Source organism: Tenebrio molitor, chromosome 6 (assembly GCF_963966145.1).
Source record: "Tenebrio molitor chromosome 6, icTenMoli1.1, whole genome shotgun sequence".
In the NCBI taxonomy this organism is placed as follows: Eukaryota; Metazoa; Arthropoda; class Insecta; order Coleoptera; family Tenebrionidae; genus Tenebrio; species Tenebrio molitor.
In genome coordinates, this window is record NC_091051.1 from 10,182,753 (window position 1) to 10,206,911 (window position 24,159).

General features: G+C 34.4%; 3 protein-coding genes across 8 annotated transcripts; all 3 read right to left on the bottom strand.

Annotated features, from left to right (window-relative positions):
* Positions 1-325: 325 nt before the first annotated feature.
* On the bottom strand, positions 326-14,534 carry bbc (choline/ethanolaminephosphotransferase 1 bbc). 6 transcript variants are annotated; one of them, XM_069049918.1, is made up of 9 exons: positions 14,085-14,534; positions 4,180-4,420; positions 3,967-4,125; positions 3,595-3,726; positions 2,366-2,497; positions 1,926-2,084; positions 1,750-1,875; positions 1,507-1,657; positions 326-606 (listed from the first exon to the last, which is right to left on the bottom strand). In XM_069049918.1, the coding sequence occupies exons 1-9, from the start codon at positions 14,315-14,317 to the stop codon at positions 530-532; spliced, it is 1,410 nt and encodes a 469-aa protein (XP_068906019.1). In that variant the 5' UTR covers positions 14,318-14,534; the 3' UTR covers positions 326-529. The 6 variants fall into 6 exon arrangements, with proteins under 6 accessions (XP_068906019.1, XP_068906013.1, XP_068906018.1 ...); XM_069049912.1 differs by lacking the exon at positions 2,366-2,497 and adding an exon at positions 2,851-2,982 and having other exon boundaries at positions 14,085-14,533; XM_069049913.1 differs by lacking the exons at positions 326-606; positions 2,366-2,497 and adding exons at positions 905-1,249; positions 2,851-2,982.
* Positions 14,535-16,208: 1,674 nt separating this feature from the next.
* On the bottom strand, positions 16,209-19,341 carry LOC138133111 (serine/threonine-protein phosphatase 6 regulatory ankyrin repeat subunit B-like). Its single transcript, XM_069050915.1, has 3 exons — positions 19,216-19,341; positions 17,935-19,158; positions 16,209-17,886 (listed from the first exon to the last, which is right to left on the bottom strand). The coding sequence occupies exons 1-3, from the start codon at positions 19,232-19,234 to the stop codon at positions 16,478-16,480; spliced, it is 2,652 nt and encodes an 883-aa protein (XP_068907016.1). The 5' UTR covers positions 19,235-19,341; the 3' UTR covers positions 16,209-16,477.
* Positions 19,342-20,573: 1,232 nt separating this feature from the next.
* Positions 20,574-23,981, bottom strand: HisRS (histidine--tRNA ligase). Its single transcript, XM_069050632.1, is given in 8 exon segments — positions 20,574-20,949; positions 21,000-21,325; positions 21,328-21,628; positions 21,728-21,934; positions 21,987-22,208; positions 22,490-22,711; positions 23,285-23,572; positions 23,757-23,981. Coding segments are annotated over 8 exon segments (1,881 nt in total). The 5' UTR covers positions 23,847-23,981; the 3' UTR covers positions 20,574-20,724.
* Between the last annotated feature and the right edge of the window lie 178 nt (positions 23,982-24,159).

A 24,159-nucleotide genomic window follows, 5' to 3' on the forward strand; every position in this document is an offset into this window, starting at 1 on the left:
TTATTAAGATAAAAAAATATATATTAACAAAAACAATATGTAATTACCTTGAAAATCCCGATTCGTGATTCATGTGTCAGTTTCGTGTTCGTTTGAACATTATCGATGATTTATGAATTGTTTGCGTCTCCATCGTTCTGTAGCAGATGTTGCTCTTCATGCAGTGAAAACAAGGCGTAATTCGTGGCATACCAGATGGCATGATTTGCAGAGCAGTGCACACTTTACTTGAAAAATGTGTGAAACCAGCTATATTGTTTGTTTGCTTCTGCATAAAAATATCAAAGCGGTTTTACTGTGCCAGTGGGTTAGTAATAAATGTATGTACGAAGCAAAAAAATTTAATAGCTTTTTGCAACTGAAACAGATGTATACAATTCACAATAACTTGCATGTTATTACTTAACAGGATATGGGGTAAAAATTAAATAAATTAAAAAATGACAATACTAATGTAAATATTTTACAAAATATATTCTGTAATTATAACGAGAAAATAAGGCACAGATTGCGGCAGCTGTGGAAATGTTTACGAGTGTTCTTCGTTTTGTAATAAAGGCACAACGTCTTCTCCATCAGATAAGTGAATTTTCTTTTCAGATTTACCTAAAAAAAAATTGGGACTAACAAAAAAAATTGTAATTATTGCACAAACGAGGCTTTGTAAATAGTGTTAGTAATAATTATTTATTGCACAGAACAAGCACATTCACCATTACTAATACGGCATTACTTTCTTTGTTCACAAATCTGTATCTCAGAGTAGAAAAGGTGCTGATTTTCACAAGCTCTAATTACACAAGTGTCAGGTAAGCACAAGCACTAGCAGGCCTCAACCTTTTGAGTTAAAAACGTGTAGGAAATGTTACGAGTGAAGGAAAGGATTTAAAATAATAGAGCAAAATAAATGTAATAATATTTTATGTCAAATTATACAGTAGTGTAATAACAAACTTGATGTGCGTGTTTTTCTTTGTAAACATTCAAATATCCATCACGACAATACAACTGTTAAAACAAGAATTATATACTGACAGGACACATGTTCGAATATTTTTCATCAAGATTGAACTGAAAGAGATTCGATCTTAGGACAGGAAATTTAAAAGGTGAAAATCATGACCCGCTACAATCAAATAGGCATTTAGATTGATAAATTAGAAACGTTGATGTATGTACAAAAAAAGCTAACAATTATTCGAATGATTAGTACGGCTGTGTAACTGTCATCGGTGTGTAAGAAATTTAACTAAAAAGAGAACAAACGTCAATAATAATTATATACAACAAAATCACGTGGGCAACAGACAATAAAAAATATTGATCTTCGACTAACACAATCATCACAAATTGGAATAAACCTAATTAAAACACCACTTTCAAAGTTTGGCACAAACTAACAACTTTAAAAAAATAACTTATCTCAAATCAAAAATAATGTTTACATTTGGTGTTAGCTTCAATAATGTTTACTTTTACGTGATTTTACTGACTTTAGGTGCGTACCATTTTTCTCTGTTGGGACTGTTACTACTGCAGGAAAGAATCTCTGTGGACCACCGGGATACGGTATTCTAAACAACTCCACGCGGAGGTATTCACAAATCTCCGTGCAAATCTGGTAACAGTAGCGCAGTAAATCTACCACCACCCATAACTGAAAATCAAATCGACTCGTTACAATAGACGATTAAATAATTTCCTCCGATTTATCTAATTCGTACAAAGCGAGTAAACTCGATAACTCACCATACACAACCACAATATGTAATGTTCTTTGACAAAAGTGTTAAAATATTGATTCAAAAACAGCATAGTGGGTCCCAGGAGAGACCAATCCATGTAGTCCATTTCACTTTTAGTCATATGTGCAACCTAAAAGTGCCGTATTAATTCTGACCGCCGTTCAATTCTTTTGTCCTTACCACCAAACGATTGGTTACTTTGGCGGCCACCAGTCCGAAAGCCAAAATATACAACGCCGGATGTTCTTCGTAGACGTGTTGTGGCGACTTTTGATAAATAATAAACGCAGGCACGAGCACCATTGAAAAAGGTATAACAGGTGATAAGACACTTGTTCCCTGTTACGACACAACAAACATGTAACAATCTGTATTGGAACTTTTTGATCGCGATCGATCCCAAAAACTGTTCGCGCATACACCAATCGAACAGTTTTTGAGACGATCCAAACACCTTTATTTAAGCTTATTAGGAAGCAAACAGCGTAAGGAAGCTTTGAAACTTGCATGCATTATAGTCGGACGAAAGTTGATTTGTTGGTTTATCCTTCTAGTTTCGAATCAACTTTCATCAAACGTGCAGTCACTACTACAACAGGTTGACATTGGAGCAATCTTACAGCGACCGTCGATCCATTTTTGCCCACTCCTCCCGTGAAAATAATAGAAACGTTAGCTTGGGCGAGAAGAAGAGCGACTGCACACGCCACACCAATGGGGATCAACTTCACTTCCATTTCCAAGCCGGGTATCTTCGATCACGAATTAACACACAATATTACTGCATTTATAACAAACATCTTTCTAATTTCTAAAGAATAATTCGTAGTCTACAACAGAAACGGCGATCGCAGCGCCGCCATCGAAGTTGACGTTTACGTCAACCGACCGATGGTGGCGCTAGGGTCGCCATTTGCAAGCGCGAATACAAAACACAAGACACAGCTATTTTCCAGTTTGAAACTAGATCAAGAGTTTCTGTTAACACACAAAATATTCGAAGCTACCACCACAGCCCCACGTTTATGTACAAGTTCTTTTTTTACATGTTGTATAAAATTATAACCATTGCTGCCACCGCTCAGAATCTGTTTAGTAATCTTACAGCGACTGTGGATCCATTCTTGCCGCATCCTCCACGTTTTAAATGTTCGTACAGTGTGTAAAACAACTGGAAAAATCCCACGTAAAATGCGGTAGAGATGACTTGACACCAACGGAAAGTAAGCCCGAAAACCTACAAAATTCGACATACAAAATTACACGAAGAAAAATCACGGTCCGGTATTGCTCCAACCAACCTGAGTAAGAAATGACTTACTCAACAGACGATTCAACTCCTCCACCAATTAATTAGTTGACCACCTAACCTGATCATCTACATTTGACGACCAAAACGAACAAAGTACAGAATAGCTCAAACAAACAAAAACAAGAACAGTGCCATGAGGTAAATCTGTTGTCAGTTCCAGTGTTGTTATCCACAAAACACAATGAAATTATTAACTGGTAGAATATTTACCCACACATCACTAGTATTTAGAGTCGACTAACAAAAACAACGTAACAAATATTTAAAAAAAAGTGTGTACAAAATTGTTTTCAACAGTATCAATCACTTCTAAAAGCCGTTCAAACGTTTCAGTGTAAATAAAGAACGTGTTTTAGTATGTTGTCCTTTTAAAAAACGAAACATAAAGACCTAAACATCCCCATGCACCCTCAAACTGTCCTAAAATAAATAAGACGGAACAAAAACGAAAATGTTAGTTTAAAAAATCAACGCTCTGTAGGCTTGCAGGCTGTTTATTTGTCCATGCTACTGCTGAATTGTGTTCTGAAAACTTACGGCGACTGTTGATCCATTCTTGCCAACACCTCCGGTGAATATCACAATAATACTTTGGTAAAGCGACCACAGGCCGCACATTAAAGTGCTTAATGGAATTAAGTACCATAAATATACTGTACCGCTAAAAAACTACATACAGGATCAGCATAAACATTTGACTGTAATCGATCGTTAAACCTAATTCTGCAAATTGAACACATTTTAAAAAAACAAATACTAAATGCATCTAACATCAAAATAATAATACAATTGTTCTCGCGTCATTTTTAAAATGTGACGGTTTTAAACGTTCCGACATCCAAAATTCGATATCATTCGAGCGAACAAATTTTAAACATGTCGGAACGTGTACCCGGTGGCGAGTCTCACCTTTGTCGACCATATGCTGGGCCCGAAGATCGTGGACAAGAGCAGGATTGCCATGATGGTGTATTGCGCTTCTGTGACGTCGATCCTTCCGAAACGCAACGTTCCAGAAACGTACGTTTGCCAATGAGCACAATAGAAAAGTGTCATGGCACAAAAACACTGCAAAAAATCGTTGTGTTGTACAATGTACTCATGAAAGTTGTTGTTACCGACCTGGAAAAACATCCATCCAGGGTAATATCCGAGTTGCACGGCGATGCATGCCGACAAGGCCACAAAAACTGTTGATATCGAATCGCAGCCGTGATCGAATAGTTCACCGAGCGGGTTCGCGGTGCCGGTCCTCCTGGCTTGTTTGCCATCTATTGCGTCCAGGCTTTGGTAGACGAAAAGACCGAAACCGCACAGTCCGCACGCCCATCTCGGAGCTTCTTTCTTTGCGTCTGGTGAATACCTGCAATGTAAATCAACGTTAGAATTCAAATATACACGAGCTTGTTGCATCGAAGAACAACCTAAACTTTCAACAAAATCTACCAAACTGACCGATGACTTGTCACTAAAGTAAATATTTAGCTTAAACTTGGATTGCGGCTGCAAACTGTAATTTATAACAATGTTGGCGACAAATAGCTTCAAGCGTGCTCAAGTTTTTGTTGCACAGTTTTAAATATATAGAAAAAGCGTCGCGCCGTCCGCTGCAAAATGACTTGACAATTTAACGCCTCAGCAGTTGCTCGGCCTTAAAAATGTTATGGTAACTTGGCCGAATAATTTACACATCTATGTATTTATGTACTCGTATGTGTGTCACTCTTAACATTCAAATTTTGGCTAATCTAAAATTAAATTCACGAAAGAATTTGAATAGCTTCATTAAAGTGGTGACTGCTGAGATAATAACCCACAAAAATAACAAGGCGAAGATAATGCAATCTTACATTTTGTCAGTGATTCATAAATCGAAACTCAATTATTGGGAACCTTATTCAATAAATCTTTTCCGCAGTTAGGTACGATGTATACATCATACAAAAACAATTTTCCCTTGTGGAAACGCAGTTATGTGTACATACCATAAATTTTAGTCTGTCATCGGTTGCTAATAAACGTTTATTTTTTTTTACTGCACAATGTTAATATCAATATCAAAATAAATCAATTTTCTCATAAAAGTTTGTTCAAAATATTCATCAAATTGTATCCCAAGGCATTGTTTAAATTCCAAGCTATCGCACAGTATTTCCTTCATACTGTTAAGAAAACAGTACATTTAGTCAAACGTTTTTTTTTTTTTGTAAACAAATAATACAGTAACATTTTTGACCTATACTACTTTTATCTTCGTAAGGAATTTTGGCTTAAGTCATAAATAAACCGAACAAAGACCCTACTTAAAGAAATTTATTGTGATATTGTACCTGTCAATCACTAGGCGGTCTCGGAGAAAAAAATTACCTGGGGTAGTACTCAAAATATTTGTCGGAGACCGTCTAGTGATTGACAGGCACAATATGACAATAAATTTCTTTAAGTAGGGTCTTTGTTCGTTTTATTTAGGGCTTAAGTCAGAATTCCTTAGGAATGTACTAGGTGTATTGTAGGATTTTGAAATACGCCAGTAATTGTAATTTAGTTTTAATTTACAAAAAGTCTTGTTGGCTCCGGCATGTATTTAGATATTTTTCAGGATCGTGCAAGTTTTACGTTTGAAAAAAAAAACAGAATAATTTTTTTTACAAGAATAAAACGAAGTCGTAATGACACGTGACGTGCACAAGTGGAACCGGTCGAACAAATCTTGGAGCAAGTCTAAAAATAAATAAAAATTTTAATTTACAGTTGTATTAAATGCATTTGGTTAAGACCTGTTTTATGTCAAAATAATGTACCGGGTGTCCCATCACTTGTGTCCCGTAGGAAAATGACTTTAAAACTAAATTATATTTATATGAAGGTATTATAGATGCATAAATACTGTTCACCGCCACAAAAATTGGGTATTACTTTTTTGTTAAAATTAATTACCTAGGTACAGCAGGCAAAAAACTATCACTCTAAAAATTAAATTTTGTTCAATGCAGTTCAAATTTAGTATACGTTTTGAAAAAATGGTAGAGCAATAAAATCCGTGATTAGAATTTAATTAAAATGTTTTGATGTAAAGATATTTGCTTAAATTAATTTGGGCCGTTCTATTTTATGAAAATTTATTGCAGACGAAGATTTATGAGGGGTTGCAGTGTGTTTGACGGCATAACAAAGGCAGGTACCGCTGGAACCCTCTTGAATGGTCTTCGTACCATAAATTGCGGACAAGAATAATACCCACAAACTTAACTTTGTCTTCCATAAATTTTTATAAAGTAGAAGGACCCAAATTAAATTAACCAAATATCTTTACATCAAAATTAAATTCTAATTACGGATTTTATTTCTCTATAACTATTTCATAACGTATACTAAATCTGAACTGCATCGAACAAAATTTAATTTTTAAAGTGATAGTTTTTTGCTTGCTGTACCTAGGTAATTAATTTTAACAAAAAAGTAATACCCAATTTTTGTGGCGGTGAACAGTATTTATGCATCTATAATACCTTCATATAAATATAATTTAGTTTTAAAGTCATTTTCCGACGGGACACAAGTGATGGGACACCCGGTACAGGGTGATTCAAGTTTTACCGCCCGAGCGAAAACACACTTCTAATCGATTTAAAATTCTCAAAAAATTCAGAAATGATTGTGTAACGCTGTAGAACATTCTGTAAAAATTTAAAAATTTTTAATGAAACTAGTAAATATTTCGTTTTAATTCAATAACCACTAGATTAATTTACATAATTTTTCACTGAGAATCCTTTCAAACATTTAGTAAAAATTTGATGTTATTGAAATCATGAAAGCATCACCGGTTTTTAAAATAAATGGAATTCGATATTAAAGTGCAAAAATGTAGCTATGATTTATTATCAAATTGGGCGATCACTTCCACAATAGAGGTTGACATGGGTTATTTATGGTACACTCGACCGATTTAGAAAAGCCCAGGCCCTCCGGCCAGGCATGCATTATTTGTTTGTCTAGTTGTATTTAGCCTAAGGAGACCAAAGGAGCAGGTAGTGTCGCCCCGTCTTATCAGTCTTATTTGCAAATGAGGACCAAAAATATTCACTTCGTTCGGCACCGAAACTAGCGGCCTCAGCACATAAAATTTCATTTTTGCTTGTAATACACTACTAATAAAAATACGGTGTGATCAAGAATTATTGAATCTGTTGGTAACAATGAAATTTGGTGAATTTGAAATTTACCATCAAAGGCTCATTTTTGTAATAGTATAAACATAACCGGCATAACCAAAAATGTTTTTAATGTCATCTCAAGTTAAAAAATCCGGTCAGTGCCAATTACGAGACAAAAAACACCAGTACTTTTCAATTGTTTCATTGCTAACAGACTCAGTCATTGTTGATCACGCTTTACATACTAAAAATTGTATTGTTTTCAAGTATTTTTTTTTTTAATTTAATTGATTTGATTGAAAAGATTATTATTCATATTTTTAACAGTTTTTAACCATTTAATCATTCAAGAATTTAATTTGCTAGAAATATTTGCAGATTTTTTTATTAACGACGTGCTTTGAACAATTAGACTAACAGTAAATTGTGGGTTTTTTGTCAAAAACTATCCAACACAAAGAGAATGTTGACAGTTGACTATTACGAATTAAGTATACCTACAGGCTGTACCTGAAATACGTGTGTTAATTTTAACCAGTGAAAGAACTCGCCAATTTATGAAACTTTTCTTTACAACATTTTGCAAAATTTGCAAAAGTATTCCAAGATTTTTTACCCCTCAATTTTTACCAAAGGAGTTGTTTTGTGTGATTAACTAGTTTCTACTTTTTGTAACCATGAGAATTTAAATTTTAATCATGTATTTAGTTTATTCTATAACAATGTAATTTTTTAATAAGGCTTCGTTTCTATTACAACAGAAAATTATCGCCCTTACCCATAGGCGGGTATACACTTTGATGGCTAATTTATTCCAAATTTTAAATCAATTTGTAATGCTTTTTCGTAAAAATGTTATAGAGAAAAGTTTCATGAATTTACGAGTTCTTCCACTGATTAAAATTAATACACGTATTTCACATACACCTGAATATATATTTTTTTTACCAAATTAGGCATCTTTAATGTTTAATTTAAATTAATAATAATTAGGCTATGATCTTTAAATTAGATCGCAGCCGCAGTGCAAATTAGAGGTTGTGTAAACATGTTGACGTTTAGAGTTCAATCGTTTTAATATGTGATTTAAAGGAAATTAAGCACTATAGTGAAATTTTTTTAATAAACAATTGTCAATTTCAAAATTAAGTAAAAAACCACTCTGTACCACCATAAAATGTGCGCATATGGAGCTATATAACAATTTGACACCAAATCGTAGTTAAGATTATGTTCACTTCACTTCTCGGACCTTTCTTCCGCGAATTCATTTGAATGAAAAATCATCAGAAATTTTTTTTTAATTTGAAATAAACTCTCGCTCGTCAAGGCGCAGGCTCAGTTAAATTAAAAAACTGTTGACACTCAGTGTAACTATTTTTTTTTTTATATAATCCTATTAGGTATTAATAGACAGGGAGATATTTCTAACAATTTAAAAATATGAACAATAATATGTACCTAATCTTTCCAATCAAATCAATTAAATTTTTTAAAAATATTATTACGAGCAAAAATGAAATTTTATGTGCTGAAGCTGGTAGTTTCGCTGCCGAAGGAAGTGAATATTTTTGGTCTTCATTCACGGTATTTATGCAAATAAGACTGGGTACACTACGGTACTACCTGCTGCTCTGGTCTCTTCAGGCAAAATACTACTGGACAAACAAATAATGCATGCCTGGCCGGAGGGCCTGGGCTTTTCTAAATCGGTCGAGTGTACCTTAAAGGGACTAAAGAATTACTGGAAAAGTTCTCAACATATCTTTCCCAACAATGAGGTATTTATTTATGACACTGCAGTTGTAAATCTTGATCATTTTTGGGTGTTAATATTAAAATTGGAATAATTCAAAAACGAATCATTTTCTTTTGATGCGAATTTCATAAATATGTTCTTTGAATTAATTGTGAATTATGAGCGTGCACGGAAAAACTTTTTTTTTTTGGTCAAAATCAATTTTTTAAATTTTATGACTCTGAATAAAGTGATACGGGAAAATTGAATGCACACATTTGAAGCCTTATGAAGGTAATGTAACCCTAAAGTTTCGTAATTTTTACTAATTTTTTAATAGGGTTAATCGTGCGGGCGGTGGAACTTGAATCACCCTGTACCGGGTGTCCCATCACTTGTGTCCCGTAGGAAAATGACTTTAAAACTAAATTATATTTATATGAAGGTATTATAGATGCATAAATACTGTTCACCGCCACAAAAATTGGGTATTACTTTTTTGTTAAAATTAATTACCTAGGTACAGCTGACAAAAAACTATCACTTTAAAAATTAAATTTTGTTCAATGCAGTTCAAATTTAGTATACGTTTTGAAAAAATGGTAGAGCAATAAAATCCGTGATTAGAATTTAATTAAAATGTTTTGATGTAAAGATATTTGGTTAAATTAATTTGGGCCGTTTTACTTTATGAAAATTTATTGCAGACGAAGATTTATGAGGGGTTGCAGTGTGTTTGACGCCGTAACACAGGCAGGTACCGCTGGAACCCTCTTGAATGGTCTTCGTACCATAAATTGCGGACAAGAATAATACCCACAAACTTAACTTTGTCTTCCATAAATTTTTATAAAGTAGAAGGACCCAAATTAAATTAACCAAATATCTTTACATCAAAACATTTTAATTAAATTCTAATTACGGATTTTATTTCTCTATAACTATTTCATAACGTATACTAAATTTGAACTGCATCAAACAAAATTTAATTTTTAAAGTGATAGTTTTTTGCTTTCTGTACCTAGGTAATTAATTTTAAGAAAAAAGTAATACCCAATTTTTGTGGCGGTGAACAGTATTTATGCATCTATAATACCTTCATATAAATATAATTTAGTTTTAAAGTCATTTTCCTACGGGACACAAGTGATGGGACACCCGATACATACCGGGTGGGGCATCGTATACGCGCACGCGAGAAATCGCGACTTCTAATTAAATAAAATTGGCCAAATTTTATATACCTGACTAATTATTGATAAGGTTTATTTGAGAATTTTTAAAAAATGTTTTGTTAATAAATAAGGCCGTAACAGTTTTATTAGTTTTCTGAAATTAACTGTTAATTTACCTATAAAGTTTTTACACTAAATGAATCTGTATCTGCTAGCCCATCAAACCCTGGTGGCACAATTACAAATTTTGACTTGGTTAGCTAAATAATTCACTTTTTTATTTAAACGTAAACCAGACGGGTGATTTACGGCACAATGGTATAATTTCCCAACAAAGGTATTGCCGACCGTTTTAAACCTTTTTGCCATAAAATTGACAGTTTCCATTGTCACCTAAATTTACGATAGCACAAGTAGCAGGTCATAAATAAAAATGATTTTGAAAGTTGAAATGTAAAACTGCGTTTAATTCAAAATCTAATTGGTATTTTTTTCCGTAGATTTCGTAAATAATTATAGGAAGTGAATCTGGGAAGGTTAGTATAAAAATCAGAATTTGACTTTTTGGTTGAAATTTACATTTTAATTTTTTTTGGCTTTGTTTGTAAGTGAAAAATTATCAAAAAATTATGAAATGTACCTTACCAATAGCCAGGTAAGTCTGAAAAATGTCGACAATTTTATTTAATTAGAAGTCGCGATTTCTCGCGTGCGCGTATACGATGCCCCACCCGGTATAAAAGGAAAGAGCAAATAGACATTTACAATCCATTTCAAAAGATTCACCAAAATTGATCTTTTCAATATCGAAACATCTTTTGGTTGATCAAACTTTTCACTTTAAATACATTCATATTTGACTGGGAAAAGAAACGCAAGCTCAATATTCGTAAAAGACAGCTGTTTACACAGTTTACTTACATACCAAGAATATACTTCCTATTTCATTTTCGTATACAGATTGTTCACAAAGCTCCTCTAAACCAGTTCACTTGAAATTATCTATAGAGTTATACACAGATTAAAGATAAGAAATTCACATATAATCTAAACAAAAAAAAAGGAAAACCACTTTTCATTACTACTTATAATATAAGGCAGGGTAGAGATTCTGTAATAATGTAGGGGTGAAGAATTTTACCCAAACTACAACAGGATAAGGACCTAAAACAGACCAAAAAATTCTATAAAACATGAAATGACAAAAATTATAGGTAACACCAAGGAATCAAGTGATTGAGGAACTTATGCGCAGAATTCGCAGGATCTGTGAAGCCGTTATCAAGGCCAAAGGACGATCATTAGACCAATGTGTATTTAATGTTTTTATTTTCATTTAGCTATGAATATTTACAACGAAACAATTCAAATACTTAAAGAATATTATTAGTATGAATTATTTCTGAAAAAAATGTTTGAAAAACCACTCGCAGTTCACCTCGATTTATAATTATAACACAATGCCGTCATACAATTACCTACTGTGTAATTTCGTTTTCAGGTACTAAGTTTATTAATTATTGTTATGTAGGTAGATCTCCATCAATTTAAAAGTGTGTGACGTTATCGATCTGTACGGATCATTTGCCATTTTTTCCACCAACTGTCGCATGTCTTTAATGAAAATTGCGATAAAACTGAAAAACCAGATATAACGACAATGACTGGCAATATTTAGCATAATATTGGAAAATCCAAATAACAAAGCTTAAAAGCTCTCCAAGATAATATCTGATTGTTCGCGCTTTTCCAACATATAATTTATATCGAGATATATTATTTATAATTTCAATAACTACTGCAACATAGTTATCCCAATTAGCACATCACACCATGTTCGATAACCTACTATCTTGTTGTAGCTAAATAACACCTGACAACATAGCTACCAAAGATTATTAAATGTCACGTTATCATCTTAAACTAAAATAAACTAAGCAAAAATGAATAGGGAATTTTTCCATTTTTGAATTTTTTATAAATACAGTTTAAAATGTGTAATGAAATGTGTTAGAAATACATATATTAATAATTTAATATACACATTAAATGTAAAGTTTCAAGTACCTGTATCATTTTAAATTTATCTTGTGTTTAAGAATATGTGGGAGGATTGGGGAAATTATTTTGCTTTCCAAGAAAAATTGTGGAATTCCCTATTCATTTTTGCCTAGTTTATCTAGAACTTTGAATAATGAAGTAGTACTTTTTCAAAATACATTGTAACAATACAATGAGTATTTGTTACATAAAATTAGGCTAATAATTGGTTAGCTGTAACTGAAATTAATCCACCACTGATTAGATAAGAACTTTTTCAAAATGACTGTCAATAATACAATTAAGTAATCCTTATGTAATGTTACTCTAAACTGTGAGCTATAAACTGTGAAACAATTATTTTACTAATTCTTATATTGTCAATAACAACTTTTATTTCGAAAATTATGGATAAGATAAAAACAGCGGAATTACTGAGGAAAAAATTACAAATCAATAGTGGCGCCAAGGTGTAAAAATAAAATATTAAATAAAAATTAAGTGAACGACAAGGCAAAAACAATCTGTTACAAAATATGAACACACAAAAAGCAAATTCTATGAGCCACACATTCAACGCTGTTTCATATGTGTAATTTCATAACACATAAGTTTTAAATTGGAGAGAACTATTACTTGTACTTATTTAATACAATAGAATTTAATCAATTGTGGCAAACGCGGCACCTAATGGTACCTCGTGTATCCTCGAACTCTGAGATTGACTCTTTTATTAAACCATTTAGACAACTCGCACTGTTATTTTTAAAACAGCGATCTGTAAAATGCATACTCCGCTAGGTTGAACTAATCGAAAAGAAAGTACTGTGTAAAAAAAAATCAGGGTAAAATAAAAATAAGATCGTAACCTGCAACCTTACACAACGTATTTTTATTTAAGTAGGTCGAGATGTTAATTTGCTTGCTAGTACCTACTCATAAATTTCCATGATTCGCTTCCTCTTACTTGCAAAAATCGATCATTCTAACCCACAATTCAAGGTTTCTATCTACTTGATACCACAAAACTTAGCAGCATGAAAAACGTTTCAGAAGTTCCAAAACGGATTTGTTAAGATTGGGAATTTCCTATTGACTGTTTAACCCACTTAAACTGGATTTAACAGTTAACAATTAAAAGATGAAAATAGGTGTTTCATTAGAACTCATCAGCCTGATCAAATAGAAAGTCTTTTATTCAAAATATGTACATTCTAAAAAAACACTTCAAGAGAAAGTTTATTTTTCAAGTTCGTTGATATAAACCCGAATGTTATGCTTTTGGCGTTCTAAAACCGCTGATGCAGTTAATTTAGTAGTGTGAATTTATACATTTCATATAATTTGTAGGAAAAAATCCCATTTCAAACTCCACTGATATGAGAGATTTGTGAATACATAATAGATTCAACAATATTTTTAGATTTGGTTTTAGATGTCAACTCATTGTTTGACATCCACCACGTTGTAGGAGATAATGCAACACATGTAATCAAAAATACATTTATTTTAAATTTTAATACAAGAAGATGAATTATGAATCGATGTATTGTACCACCACACTTTTGTTTCATTGTACAACCTACGCAATTAAAATGAAATTACGTTATCATTAAATTTTTGGTTTATGTTGCCGAAATAGATAAAATATTGAGGGAATCAAAAAAAAAATACAGCTCTTAAATAGGTATAACAGAAAAATTCTTTTTATATTTACATTCAGTCAGGAAAAAATACTATTCATTTCTTACACATAATGAAGCCAGTAGATCTATAAGTTTAGTTAGAAAGTTTGATTATCTCAAAAAATACATAATAGAAAGCTGTCCAAGTCTTTAACCCTTTCGTGTAAATATGAACCAGAAAGTGTCATTATTTTTAAGAATCTCCACAGAATAACACAACAGCAATACTTACCATATGAGTATCAAAGCAGTCACAATATTTACAATGAGCCCCAAAATAGTTATGAGGTTAGGTGCTAACCAAATGGGTACTTTCGACGTTAGCCAGTTCCAATAAGGTTGCAACAATTTGTCCAAAATACTAACACTTTGACACGAATACTGGTGTTCACCTAAACGTTTTAACTGGGCATCCGAGAGGAGTCTTTCCTTGTATAACTTCATCATGTTGAAGAACTTAACCATACATTAAAACAGTTCACAAAATGTATTTAATTAAATTAATTATCACTTGAAAAAACTATTCTTTATTGTGTGATGTTAACGTTGTAAAATCGCGTTGCGTCTTGACTGTTCACCGAAAATCCAACAACCATCCAGTACAATTAACAACGGATGATGTATCAAAACTTCTAATGTCAATTGGATCACGCCATATTGTGGTGGTAATGAAGTAGTAAAAATTTTTTTAATCCAGGATTTGTGTTGGTATCGCAGAAGTCACTAGGTTACGGTTGGCAACATTCGCTTTAACCATTTGAATTTCTGTGATTTGAATTTTGAATTTAACCTAACCTCAGATAAATACACGTGTTGCGGAATTTTGTAATTTACATCAACATCACATCTTTAGTCTGTGATTTACATGTTAATCACAGCACTCAGCCTTATTGCCCAGTTCCCCACGGCAATACTGCAACAATTTCTCCACTTTTACGTTAAAAATACCCTAAGAATTATTGAAATCATACGTGTCTCAGAAATAAATACTACCGCGGCCAGAATACATATTTTACTTTGGTCGTCAATGTGACATTAATCATGTATGTACTCCGGCAAAATTGCCGTGCCGCCGGGTGGAGGGGGGATATGAACATGATATTCAATTGTAAAGTTGAATAAGCTTTAGGGTGGTTAATCCTATTTTTGATTGTTGCCAAAATCATTTTAATCCGTCAGTGTCATACGGGTAGGGTAAATCCTAGCTCTTGATCCCAGCTGCGGAGGCAGGGCACAGAGGCAGGGTTCAAAAGCAAAAGATCCAACATCAATTTGTTCCATAGACAACCCTTCAGAAGCAAGTAAGACGATTCTATATTTATCAAAAACTGAAGGTGCCATATTTTCGACAAGAATAATTTGAAATTGTCATGTAGGTACATTGACATTAACTTGATTTACATTTGAAGTGTCAAAAAGTGACGTCCAATTAATTATTTGACAGATAATATTTAACATTTCTAGCATGGTAAAAAGGGTTTTTACTGGCGGCAGAAGGATATGACTGGAAGGCGAGCCAGTCACCTTCTGTACCATTTTTTCGAAATATAATTTTCATTTCAGTATTTTACCTCCCATAAATTAACGAGCTGTCTATTTTCTAATTATATGACTGAATGACAATGACCGTGAAATAATACATAGTTTTTGTAAAATCAACTCAAAACATCGTGTTTTTAGAATAAAGTTTTTTCGCTCCGCGGCCGAGGTAAAGACAAGATGATTATATTTTTAGTTAGTTTTATGCGACTCCACAAGGCAGGTGTTTACGTGTTAATTCTGTGTTTTAAATTAAAATTTTGTGAAAGTGGTGAGTTTGTTTTCGAATAGTGAATACATAGATGTTGTGTTGGTGTATGATGAACCGTGCGGGAGTGCTCCTCCAGCTCAGAGAATTTCCGTGCGACTTCTTGTGGGGATACACGAAGGACTTGGTATATTCGATCCCAATTGATACGATTGAAGTTTTAAGAGAACGGGTGGAAAATGCGGCCACAACAATTCGCAATAACAGAGGTATGCCGGAAAGAGTGTACGAATCTTTTCGTCGGCGCCTTCATTATTATTGTATTGACAATAACGGCGGTCACTTTAACACTTCGTGTAATGTTTAGTGATTACTCTGATTACTTCATGAGAATTTTTACGGATTAATACACTAACTTTAGAAGACATTTTGTCATTATTATAGGAGATTCAGTAGTCAGTTTAAAATATTTATCATTAAAATTGTTTTCATTTAATATCTACCATAATGATTCTCTTTTTTCTTCCACCCTTATCGTTATAGGTCACAGTAACGGGCGCAGCAGTTAGCCGCTGTACGTACATAAGTTAATTATATTATAAAGATGCCAACGTTTTCGTCAGATTTATTGAAAATTTTGTATTAAAACAAAAACACATGTATCACATTTCATTTTTTTCTTACATTATGCAAACAGTGAATCCGATTTAGTCAATAGGTATTTTTTTAAGAGCGAGAATAACGTATTTTCGTTTGGTCAAATTTTGTGTTATTTTTTATTTGTATCAAAAACTGGTCAACAAAAACTAAGGACATTGGTTACACTCTACATATTGTAAACGATAAAAAAATTCATTTAATAGTATAAAAAACCAGTTTTACCCCTTATTCTCGAGTAAGTGTATAATCGCTTCGTTCGATTTTTCTTTCGCTACATCCAACGGTGTTTTATTGTCTTTATTCTTCACATTTAGATTAACATTTAGTCCTGTCAGATACTCAACAATTGGTGCATGATCATTTTGAACAGCTTCATGTAACAAATTATTTCCTTCTGAATTAGTAACATTTAACGACGCTCCATATGAAAGTAATAATTTGACCACTTCTAAGTGACCCTTCGAAGCAGCTCCAATTATAGGAGTGTTCCCAACTATAATGTGATATCTCTCCTGTAAAGACAAATTCCCACTGTCATCCCTAATTACACCAGACTGAATTATGTATGAATCGATGTAAGAACCATTGTCTAACAATTCTTTCACAATGGCAGACGAACCGCAAATTGAGGCCAAATAAATAGGTAACACGTTTTCAGCACTGGCTGCGTTCACGTTTGCGTTATTCAACAGAAGTTCTTTAACACAGTTTACATCACCATCGTATACAACCGCATGCAGCGGTGTCCAACCACCAAGCGCGCGATGATTCACATCAGCTTTTTCTTCAACGAGCGCTTTAATAATCGTTGTACTTTCCGTAGCCAGAAATAATGCTGTTTCACCGTCACTGTTACAAGCATCAACACAAACCCCCGCTTTGATCAGTTCGATGGCAGCTTTGTCGAAATTTGTAGAGCAAACGTGATGTAAAACAGTCCATTTTGATTCCGATTGCACATTGGGGTCAGCTCCCTTTGCTAAAAAACTCTTTATTATATCTAAATTCTTGTAATAACTTGCACACATGAGAGGCGTGTCTTTGAAGTTATCAACAACGTTGACATCCGCACCGTGCGTAAGCAAAATCTCGACTAATTGGTAATCTTCAAATCGACAAGCGTTGTGTAACGGAGTTTCTCCCCATTTGTTGGTACAATTCGGGTTTGCTTTATGCTCCAAAAGAAACTTGACTACGTTTGTTTTATGATTGGACGTCGCCTCGACCAGTACCGGGCTCTGCGAATCGTGTTCATTTTTTATTTCAATATCACAGTTATGTTTGATGAGTTCTAATATACAGTCGATTGATTCCTCCTCTGCTGCGTAATGCAAGGCAAGTCCGAGATTGACATCGGCTCCATTGTCGATGAGAAGTCTGAGCATTCTTACGTTGTTTCTAGCTGCGGCGACGGACAGTGGCGTGCGCCTGTACTTATCCAAAGAATTAACAGACACACCCTTATTCATTAATTCGCAAGACATTTCGTACAGATTCTTTGCAACTGAATGATGTAAAGCAGACCAACCCACTAAATCTGTTGCACTACGACAATCAACATCGGACACGTTTTTGATTTCGTTTAAATTATTTGATCTGACCAACTCAAGGATGTCGTTGCAAGGCCCTGAAAATTACCAACTGCAAAAACATAAATTACGTAACGTTCACTTACAATCTCTCGTTCTCTTGGTTGATTTTAACTCAACAATCTCTAAAGGCAGCGACGAAATGCCACCGCAATCTGCGCCATGTGACACCAAAAGCTTGCAAACCTCGACATGTTGATTTGACGCTGCTATAGCAAGAGGAGTGAATCCGTCAGAAATAGAATCGCGTTTAACAAAATGAGGCACGGAGTAATTAATATCAGGTAAGTCTATGATAGGCATATCAATCAGAGAACCATTTTCTAGTAACTTTGTGACAATTTGGAGATGACCGTTCAGAGCGGCAAGATGTAGAGGGATAATATTTCTTGAGCTTGCTGCGTTAACGTCCGCTTTCCACTTTATCAACTCTTCTACAAAATCCAAGTTGTCTTCTGCAGTTGCAATATGTAATGGCGTCCATCCACCATTTGCTACTACGTTAGGATCGGCACCATTCTGTAGAAGCGCTTTAGCACAATCAAAGTGACCGTAGAACGATAAATTATACAGGGGTGTTTCTTTGTATACATTTTGTGCGTTAATATCTGCACCATATTTGACTAATTCCAGAGCACTTTCAACATTTTCTACACTGTGCAAGTAGGTACAACCCTGATCATCGGCCACATTAGCGGAAGCTCCTTTTTTCAATAGAAGTCTTACCAATTCTGGTTCGTTTTCTTTGCGTATTAGGCATATGGACAATGGTGTCATAGAGTACCTGTCTGTAATATTCACGTCACATCCAGCATCTATCAGAAGAGAGATTATGTCTTCACTGCCATTATCGCAAGCCCAATGAAGTGCAGTTTCTTTATTTTCGTCGACAACGTGTACGTCTGCCCCATTATCGATTAACACTTTTGTCGCTTCTAAATGTCCTCTAGCCGCTGCTATCAGAAGCGGATAGTTATCGTCTCTTTCCAAATTTACATCTGCTCCGTTTTTAATTAGATGTTGGGCTATTTCGGCGTGACCGTTTTCGCAAGCGTAATGGAGTGGAAACCCATCATTACTATTGGCCCCTTCCTCTAGTAACAATTTTACTACTTCTAAATTACCCTTACAAGCAGCGATGGATAATGGAGTCCTGTTGAAATTGTCGTGAGCGCTTACAATTTCACCTTGTCGCAACAACTCCTTAATTACAGCTACATTTTCTTTTTCAACCATACAATGCAAAGGAGTCCATCCTAAATCTTTCATCATTTCTACAAACTCTCCATTTTTTCCTACACGTTCAGATTCTATTAAAAAAAAATATGATAAGTACTTTTGCACAATATAATATTTTGAACAATTACCAGTTACTGCTTCATTCATGATGATTTTTTTACGCTGATACTTTTTGTTAGAAAAAAATTCACATTGCAGCTAATTGCACAATCTTAATTTGCATTTCTAAAACGGTTATTTTCTCTTAGAACATACTTTATTGAAATATTTGTTAAACAAAAAAAAAATTGGTAGAATGTGTACTTACGGATGAACTGGTTGACGAAGTGGTGAGAACTACTCCTAACTTCTGAAGTGGTTCCCGCAAACAGGTATGACTCACGGTTCAGATAATCATTAGTTTCGAGGTTATTTCCCCCCACACGATCCTGAATTGGATCAAAATAGATAATAAACCGGATTTTACATTTTATTTTTGACCAAATCAACTGAATTTATTATTTTTATTGTCCGTTCAAAAGTGTCTTAAAAGAACTGTAAAATCCTTTACCTAATGGGTTCTCGGTCACCGCAAGGAGCAATAACTTCTTATCCTTTAAATGACCTTTTAATGCAATTCTAATTGCAGAGGTTTTTACAAACATACTTAGTGGATTGGGTTTTCACCAAATTTACATTTGACTTAAATACACGCCACGAATATCACTTTATTCCATTTTTTTTAATTCGTTCATTAAAAAAAATGATTTTTGAATTCACTGGCCACATTCGAAAACGGGACTTCTTGTATGTCTTTATATTTGTGTAGACAAATGTCTCTGGGTATTTTATTACACATATTGTAAAAAAAAATGGTCTCAAGACCTGTTAATCTATAGCAAAAACCCCTATACCCGGTGTTATTGGAAGACCACGTAATAACTTTAATCACCAATTGGACTCGTTAAAATACACATTTTTCTTATTTATCATTTTTTCCGAAAACTGTTTAAAACAGAATTAGATATAATTTGAATCCTAAAATTCATATCCGCTAATGCGTTTACTTACACATCCATTGACAACGAAGCACGAAAAAAAAATACTCGAATGAAAAAAAGTAAAAACTGTTACTATTGGAACAGCGATCGTACTTTTTTCAAAAAATTGGAAGGTTTTTATCGCACAAAACATGTTCACTCACTCTTTCGTGTCAATTGATGATTATCCATTATTAAATTAGGGCTTAGAAAAGTGCAAGTAAAAGAAAATATTCGATTAATAAATTTATTACGTGGACTTCCGTGACACCATAAGTTTATATTTTCCCAGGATTTGTGGGGATTTTCTTAAATGACTTCCTTAAATTCTGTCTATTATCACTAAAGTGTAAATCAAAGCGCAAAATCGTAACACGACTTATTTCTATCGGGAATATTGCTATTGGGAAGAGATGTTACTTGAAAGATGGAATACGGTAGATGTGGCTTTAGATATTAACAGTAAAAAGAGAAAAAAATTTATTGCAAAACATCTGGGACATTTTGAATTTGAAAATGACCATAATAATAAATTAAATAATTAATTAATTCTTGGATAATAAATATGTCAAAAATATTTTAACTTGTATTATTTCCTTATACAAATGCTACAAACGATCACGACGATCCATTCATGCAATAATTTTGTAACCTTTTCCTAATTTCATCTGGTAGTTGCGTGCGTGAAACTTCTACTTCAGCTCTCGAATTAACTTCCCGCAACTTGACTACACCCTTCTGAATTTCCGATTCACCCAAAATAACAGCTAACGGAACGCTATACTCCTCACAGTGTTGCAACTGTGCGAGAAGTTTCGGATTTTTCTTGTAAGAGTGCTCCACCTTAACACAAAAAGATTACCACGCTGCGTCAAACTCCCAACAACACTTACTTTGAACCCTTCGTCCCACAACTGCCGACAAAGCTTCATCCGTTCTTCGACCAGATTTTTCTGAGCGGTGGCCACGTAAACTTGAATTTCTGTCGTGCGAATTTTCTTATTGGTAGCCGCATATTTCGCTTCGAGGACGGCGAAAATGCGTTCGACCCCGATTGACACACCGACACATGGAACCTGTTTGTGTTTCGAATCGAACATGCCGACTAAGTTGTCGTATCTACCGCCACCAGCTATGGACCCCACTGAAGATTCGGAGTCGCCCATTGAATCACCTGCCGAGCAAATTAATAACTGTTGGACACTTTCTGGTGTGGAACAGTACCTCCAGACAATACAGCTTCGTAAATAATTCCGGTGTAGTAGTCTAACCCTCGTGCCAAACTCAAATCGAACGAAACTCGATCGGATGTTCCGTAAATGTCACAATAGTGCAAAATTAATTTCATCGCTTCGAGTCCCTCGACTGCAACTTTACTTTTGGTCAAGTGTTCGTCTTTTAACAGCTTCTCCACGAGCTCCTCCTTTCCGCTCAGTTGCACATACTCGCCAATTCTCTCGGCGACTTTTTCAGATAAACCTTTTTCTTCGATCATTTCCTTTTTTACTTCTTCCCAAGGTGACTATCAATGGAACGCACGATTAATTAAGTAAATTCATTAATTAGGCGTGTGAAATGAAAGTGTTTTAATTTGAAACTTTCTACGAACCTAAATACAAACCTTATCTAATTTGTCCACCGCTGAACATATCGACCTGAATTTATCTTTTGGAACACCACAAGCTTCAAACAAACCATCCAATAATAATCTGTGGTTTAACTTGATAACAAACTGATCCAGTCCCAAAATCTCCAAGATTTCGTAAACTATCTTAATGCACTCTGCATCCGGAATCATTGGATCGTAGGCCCCAGCTATATCAAAATCCTAAAATTTGACCGATGATTGGAAGAACTGGTTATTAAGGGTGGAAACCTACACATTGGTAAAATTCTCGGTAACGACCTCTTGCTATTGAAGGGTTGTCCCTGCGGTATACTTTAGCGATGTGGTAACGTTTTATGTTGGTGATTTTGTTCATAGCTAGATACCTAGCGAAAGGAACTGTTAAGTCATAGCGTAAAGAAAGGATTTCGCCACCTTGATCCTTCAGATCGTAAATCAATTTCGAATCCTCTCCATATTTACCCGTTAATACTTCCTGACAACATAACATTATGCATTAATTAAAAAGAATCGAAATTCCGCAACTTAAAAAAGTAACCATCGGAAAATCTTCCGGTATTAGTCACTAGTTGGCAAACAGAACCGTGAAAGTACCGCATTTTTCTTGATTTACATAAACTGCATACTTAAATGCGTAATAATGTAACGTAATCGGCATTAATGACATAAGTAATGAAATGGAGTGTATGAGGTGCAGACACACCTCCAGAATCAAGGTCATCCACTTGAATTAATAATTTCGATCCAGCTACTCACTTTCAACTCAAAAATGGGCGTATCTATCGTTTCAGCTCCGTGTTTTTTGAATACTGATATGATTTTGTTGAGAACAGAAGATCTGACGGCCATCTGTTCCGGCGAAAAATCTCTGGTTCCCTTTGGCGTTTTGAGGATGAACTTTTGAGAACCCACCGGTGGAGTTTCATCTTCGTTCAGTTTGGCTTTGAGCTCCAACAATTTGCTCACTTCTTCGGCGATCTACGATAAAAATAGCTGATTTGTGGGTGATTTACGAGCACGTGTTAAACGCTGAACTAGTTAGTTTCCAGTTAATGTCAATTACCCACTTTTGTGTATTGGAATTAAATTTATTACTCTTTCGCAACGGTTTCAATTAGAAAACAGAACAGAAAACGTGGTATCAAGTTATCTTTAAAATTTCACAATCAAGGTCAGAGGGGCCTGTTGCATAGTAAAATTCTTATTTTACACGAATTGCAGGCGAGTTCAGCATTTAACGGGAAATATTCCTGTTCTTATCAGTGTCTATTTTCGAAACGGTCGAGGTCAACTGCATGCAAATTGAGGTTTTCTACGGCAAAGATTCGGGGAATGTCTACTTAAAAATGGGTCAAATACTCCAACGTGAAAAGCATCGCAAGAAAAATAAATAAAAATTCACTGACCTGTGGTTTTCCAGTGAAAGTTGCGGAAGAGGGGCTTAAAATATTGGTAAATCCCACAGGCCGTGACAAGCGACAAATGGAGCGCAACATTGTTGAGCCAACCAAAAATTTCAGCACTTCAAAGATAGAAAAATTAAACAATTACCTGCACATCCAGATAGGAAGGAATTAGATTTTTCAACCGACTATATTCTACAGCGAGAAAATTTCGTTTCTCGTCTTGGGAAAAGCTTTTAATGTGATTGTACCATCGGTTCAGATGATTGTATTTTTTTAGGTCGATTTTACATCCGCAAACCGATTTTAACAACTCTTCATCTCCTGTTGTGGGGCAATATCCACAAACGTAACTGCGACTCGACAAATAATCGTTCAAGAATTGGCAGTGCTTTTCGGTTACTTTTGTTGGGAAAGATGAAAATCCGTTCTGACCCTGAGGAATTTGTACCTTTCAGAATTCGAGGTCTTCTGTCATATGTAATAGGATATGTAACGTGAACCGGAATAACCTTTATACGGACAATCGGCTTAACATTAAAAAACCAAAATTTTTATGCAACTCTAGTGTCCCTGACATTTGTTAAATTTTCCTAAGCCTGATACAAACGGATCCTTACCTTTTCTTTACTTTCTTTGGCCGCTTTGTACTTTCTCACGATTTCACCCTGTGCCTTTATCTGTTGCTCCAGAATCTGTTTATTTGACATTGCACGATCTTTTCAATAATTTACACAAAATAATTTAACGCGAATACAATTATTTTGAATTCGTTTCAATTCAACAAGCAAAACGTGCTCCGCTACGCCGCGTCGAACACAATCTGAATAATCTGATGAAATTCTGAAACTGATGTCTCGAGTTCTGACGTTTGTTCGATTTAGTTATTCTGGTTGTAATTGTGGTGGCACTGGAGAGCGCGAAAATTTAAACGTACCAAAAGTGGTTAGAGTCAGAGTTAGAGTGTTTGAGTTCCAAACAAAGTGATATCTTCACACGCAGTTTAAAGTGTTTGTTGTAAAA